This window comes from Silene latifolia, chromosome 2 (genome assembly GCF_048544455.1).
Source record: "Silene latifolia isolate original U9 population chromosome 2, ASM4854445v1, whole genome shotgun sequence".
NCBI lineage: Eukaryota > Viridiplantae > Streptophyta > Magnoliopsida > Caryophyllales > Caryophyllaceae > Silene > Silene latifolia.
In genome coordinates, this window is record NC_133527.1 from 70,326,815 (window position 1) to 70,333,082 (window position 6,268).

Below are 6,268 nucleotides of genomic sequence, written 5' to 3' on the forward strand. Positions count from 1 at the left end.
TCCTCTGTTTCAGTTACATGAACCTTCAAACTGTCGCAATCAAAAGCCTCAACAAGCAAGTCTGTTAGCCCGGAAGGGACTACTGATATATTCATCTTCAATAGTCCTCCAAAACCAATTTCTTTAATGGCTTTCTTTTGCTTTACGGTAAACTTGCTCATAACATCAACCAACGACCGGGCCCGTGACTTAGTTGGGTATTTATCCGGCCTGTATTAAGGAAGTGTAAATTAGCACCACCGCTTAAACAAAGTGTGACACTATTTTATGCCAACAAACCAGCAGAAGAAAGCAACAAAACAAGGATACAAAGAAAGTCATTCGTAACACGAAACTTTAAACAACTCAACACGACGAACAAATAAATCAGTAGAAAGGAGAACGGTAACACACATTAATTGCTCATTTATTACAAATTATTAACCCTAATTTTGAATCGAAAAACTAGAACGCAGAAAATCAATTACTCACTTCGAGCAAAACAGTTAGGATAAATTTATTACGAATCAAGATAATCGACACAAACAACAACAATAACAAGAAGAACAAAGAACAAGCTAATTTTTTAATGGAAAATTAATTTCCTTCTAAGATCAATTAACAAACAAGTATAATCGACAATGTTACAAAGACATCTCATTACGAGTAGCACTTAAACAAAGATAAAAATGTTACAAGATAGGTGTTATTCTTTGTAACAATGAAACTCGAAACTTTAAACATACAAGTTTTGGCCACTAGAAAGACACATACTTTTTAAGACCTCTTCTTTTTCAAATTCACCACCGTCTTGGCCGGTCTCTTCTCTGTTTTAGCCCTCTTCGACATTTTGGAGCCGACGCCGAGTCATCCGAAACCTCATAATCTCTATCACTTTCATCTTCAGATGACATGGGCTTATCTCTAGGTCTCTTTTTTGTTACTCGTCTGGTTTCTTTGTTTCGCCACCTTTTTTGGCACTCGCGTTTGTCGGTTTCTTTTTACGTACACCTTCACGCTCTCTTTCTTGCTTATTAGCTTTTCTGCTATTGGCTCCTTTGCCGCTGAAACTTTCTTTTTTGGTACAACCTTCTCCGCCATCTTTTGTTTGGGCACCTTCTTTGCAACCTCTTCTGTCACCAACTCTGCAGATTTGGCCGTTCTTTGTTTCGGTCCGACCCTTTGTTACAAGATAACTTTTTGGGCACCTCTTCTTTTGTCTCCTTTGCAACCGATTTTGATTGCTTAGTCGCGCCTTTGACGTTGGCACGATTCTTGCCTTTTGAGGAGGTGCACTTGCTTGCTTCTCAATGGGCACCGATTGCTCCTTCAACAACACCGAACATCATGCGACGGCTTTTCTGCTGCCTTCTTCCTGGTCACATTGGTTTCTTTTTTACTTTGCTGGATCGGAACATTCGCAGCCTGCTCCTTTGGTACTGCTGCTGGTGGCTTAAGGACCTTTTCAGTAGGCACCTTACTTTCCTTCACTGGCACCTTTTTTGAAGGAGCAGGTGTTGCCTGGCGTAGACTCTCTGTAGGCACCTTCGTCGCCTTTTCAGCTGTAGGATTTGAAAGCTTTTCGGTCTGCATCTTCTTAGTCGGCTTTGGCAAGTTCTCTGTCGGCACCTTTTTGCTCTGTGGCTTCTCTGATGCGGCCACTTTAGCCTTTTTAGTGGTAGCTGATTTCTCAGGTACCTCTTCTTTCCTGACATTGTTATTTTCAAAAATTAAAATCAGAAGTTTACAATAACAATATAAAAGACAACAATTAAATTGAAAAGGAATGATGGTAGTCAAGTCGTTGAAGAAATGACAAATGGAATACGAATAATGGCGGTCGAATAATTTTTTAAAGATCAATTGATTCTGTTTTACTGTAACAATGAGACAATATATCATAAACCCTAATAGTAGTGACTTGCGGTCGAGCAAAGATTTGTAGACACATACTCAGATGCATGAGATGCTTCGACTTCCTTCTCGTCTTTGTTGGTTTTAATGGCTTCGTGTTGGCACCTTTTTGCTAGGTGTCTTCTCGATCTTTGCTACTTTTGCCTTCTTCGTCGCAGCTGATTTCTCGGGCACCTCCGCTTTCCTGACATTGTTTTTCCAAAAATCAAAATCAGAATAAGATTAAAAGTAAATCAATTACAGCTACTACACTGATAGGTAATGATGCTGCTCTTTAAAAGGATAGGGGGTAGTATACGCTGTTACTGTATCAGTGTTACAGTAACATTGTTAATGTATATATGTTGAGAAATATTATAAACTTCAGGAAAAGGGACATTTCATGCAAATCACTAACAACTCAACACAACGAAGAGTTATAGGGACATACTGATCCGCATGAGATGTTTCAACGTTTTTCGTTCTTTGGCATTTTGGAAGGCTTCGTGTCGCCGCTTTTTGCTCGCTGTCTTTTCCGAAGCTTCCACTTTAGCCTTCTTACGACAAGGCAGATTTCTCGTTACTACGTCTGCTTTCCTGACATTGTTTATCAAAAAACCAAAACAGAATAACATTAAAACTAAAACAATTACAAACTATTAAACTCAAGCGAATGATGGTGGACGAGTCTGACAAAGAATGTGGAATGGAACAAGAATGATAGTATCCTCATAGAATGAGACAGTGTTACATATTGTCAAACAATTGTTTTGTTATAAAACTACAAGAATAACAACATTACTAAACAATTGCGACCCTTCAAAAGGATAGGGGATACACTTTTACTCGATAGTGTTACAAAGAACATTGTTAATGTAGATCTGTTGAGAAATATTATTAATTTCAGGAAAAGGGACATTTCATGCAAATCACTCAAAGACGACGAAGAGTTATAGGGACATACCGATCAGCATGAGATGCTTCGACGTTTTTCTCGTGCCGACGGTTTGGAAGGCTTCGTATGTTCCGCGCTTTTTTGCTCGTCTTTTCCGATGCTTCCACTTTAGCCTTCTTATCGACGTCGATTTTTCAGTACTACCTCTGCTTTCCTGAGATTGTTTATCAAAAACCAAAACAGAATAACATTAAAACTAAAACAATTACAAAATATTACATCAAGAGGAATGATGGTGGACGAGTCTTAGAAAGAATGTGGAATGGAATAAGAATGATAGTATCCTCACGAATGAGACAGTGTTACAATTGTCAAACAATTGTTTTAATATAAAACTACAAAGAACAATTACTGATGCGCAAATTACTACTCTTTAAAACGATAGGGGATACACTTTTACTATGACAGTTTTACAAAGAATATTGTTATCAGAGATTTGTTCGAAATTTTATTAACTTCAGGAAAATGAAAATTCCCTGCAAATCACAAATAACTCAACACAACGAACAAATAAATCAATCGAAAGCAGAACGGTAATACACATTAATTGCTCATTTATTACAAATCATTAACCCTAATTTTGAAGCGAAAAACTAGAACGCAGAAAATCGATACTCTCTTCGAGCAAAACAAAGAACATTAACAACAAGAACTGTAATAACCTAATTTTTTTTACTGAAAACTCAATTTCTTTCTTCGATCAATTAATAAACGTTTCAAAAATCACTATAATCGAGACTAACAACAACAACAATAACAACAACAACAACAAGAATAACCTAATTTTTTACTTTGAAAACTCAATTTCTTTCTTCGATCAATTAATAAACGCTTCAAATCACTATAATCAAGACTAACAACAACAAGAATAACAACAACAACAATAATAACTTAATTTTTCGCGGAAAAATCAATTTCTACTTTGAGCAAAATAAGAACCCTAAGTCGGTGTTTATTTGAAGAAAAAATAGTATAATCAACACTAAAAACAACAACAATAACAACAATAATAGCAACAACAACAACATGAAGTGGCGAAATAAGTTTAAAAACAATATAATGAAATAGAGCGATTTTATACCTCTTCGTCATCTTCAAACGATTGTTACGAGTAAATATAATAATGATCTTCACTTGATTAATGCGATTTTGCTTGATGTAATAAAATTTTCGGAAAAAATTTATGGTTTAGTGAATTAACTCACCAAAGAAAAAGAACATGAAGCGTTTGTACAGGGAGATACGGGCGTTTTTTAGAGAGAAAAGAAAGTGAATTTATGATGAATAATGAATGTGTCGTTCTTTATATATCAGTAGCGCCTAGTTTTTTTTTTTTTTTTTTTAAATAAACACACGTGTCATAATCAGGACGGTTGGATCAATAAGATCCAACGGTTCTTATTGATATGCTAGACTCATCTAAGATGCTAGACTCATGGGATGCTCACTCTATATATATATATATATATATATATATATATATATATATATATATATATATATATATATATATGTGTGTGATAAGATCATGTAAGTCCACCTCTTACATGTGTTGGGAAATGTGTCATCAACAATAGTGCGATCATATGATTTAAATATCATTATTAAATCTCATTTTAAGAATACAATTGGGAAGTAATATTGTTATCACAACTCGTCAACATATATCGGTAATGATTGGTGACTAGAGTTTGACATTACATTCGTGTGTGACGGTGGTGATCAGTTGACCCCTAGGTCATACCTAAAGGGCAATACTCTTAATTGATTATTTAATTAATCGTATAATGTTGCGAGTTAATTAAATTACTTGAAAATTGACGGACGATTTTGGAAGTAAAATTTACGTATCAAATTGAAATGTGATTAAATGAGATACGGTCCGAGTAATTAAATTGTATAATTACTCGGATGAAATAAATTGTTTAATGTAACAATTAAATTGAATGAATTGTTATAAATACAATCAGTTGTGATTTATAAATTGGTAAAAATTATTTCGGCACAGTAATTATGGAATTACTAAATCAATTTTTGTATGTGACGTATTTTTATTAATACGTTGATTTTTAATATGTTAAAAAATACATTACAAATTATGTTACATGTGACATGTTACATATTGACAATTGACAAAATAATATGGATTCCATATTATCATATGGACCGAAATAAAGAAGAGGTTTAAGCTAATTAAATTGTTTAATTAGTAGCTAAACATAATGATTGTTTTGCTTTAGTAGCCTTACATGCCTATAGTGCATTGTGAAGACAAATGAGCCCATGCATTGGCTCCTTTCCACCTCCTCTTGGCCGGATTTTTAGAGAAGAAAAACCACTTGGTTTTTCTTCTTATTTTTGATATACACCATAATGTAATGTGTGTATTATTCATTCTAACTACTCATCCAAAATACAAGTTCTAGTGAGAAGAAAAATCCTCTCTTCTCCTCTCTTAAAAACCGAAACTATTATGTGATTTAAAGAGTTTTGGTTCAATTTTCTACTAAGATTAATATTATACTAGTACTTATAATATTAATTAGATTAAGTGAAAGCCTTGGGTATAAAGCTTGGGGAGAGATCTTATTCTTAGATCTTGTTCATCCATTGGAATAGCTCAAGAATAAGAAGAGAAAGGTGATCTCTCTTGTGCCCTAATAGCCGAAATCTACAATGTAAGGACATTATTTCTCTTCTCTTTTATTAATGTTTGCATGCATAAAATCCGTTTTAATTTTATGACAAATTAATTAGACATATATGAGTATGTTAAATATGTATATAGATCTACATTTCCTTCAATTGGTATCAGAGCCACGGTTGTTTGCATGCAAATTGGTTAAAAGTTTTTCCAAGTTATATGAATAACAAATAAAACTTGTAAAATTTGTGTTATTATGATATATCACGAAATTATTACATGCATGTTAATATTTCTGGTCCTAAAGTGTTTTAGGATATTTTGGTTAATTTTTCGGATTTTTATTGTTCATATTTAATAATAATGACATTTAAATGTGATTTTATGAGTAAAAATGTCATTTTTGGTCGAAAATTAGCTATACTTCGAATTTTCACTTGGTTTTTGGATATGTTGTTACATATATTATTTTGAGATAACCTGTAAATTTTCATAATTTTTGCACTTGTTATGCTCGAAAAATGAATTTTTCATTATTAAATTCGGATTTAAGAGAAAAATAGGTTAATATGAGTTAAATTTCGAATCTGGTCATAGAAAATTTATATGTTGTCACATGCAATTTTACAATATGTGTGTAAAATAATTGGCTATAAAGAAGTCTTTTAGCATGATTTATGAATTTTTGAAGAAAAATGACATAAATAGTGACATTATTAGTGAAAAATTAATAAAATATAATCTATGACTTAGGAAAAACGTCTAATGTTGCATTTTATTATATTTTTCAGATCTAA

At 33.1% G+C, this 6,268-nt stretch overlaps 1 protein-coding gene across 1 annotated transcript; it reads right to left on the reverse strand.

The window, feature by feature from the left end:
• Nucleotides 1-1,308: 1,308 nt before the first annotated feature.
• On the reverse strand, nt 1,309-3,919 carry LOC141640945 (uncharacterized). The gene is made up of 4 exons (XM_074449624.1): nt 3,909-3,919; nt 2,324-2,469; nt 1,933-1,984; nt 1,309-1,687 (listed from the first exon to the last, which is right to left on the reverse strand). The coding sequence occupies exons 1-4, from the start codon at nt 3,917-3,919 to the stop codon at nt 1,309-1,311; spliced, it is 588 nt and encodes a 195-aa protein (XP_074305725.1).
• Nucleotides 3,920-6,268: the final 2,349 nt, after the last annotated feature.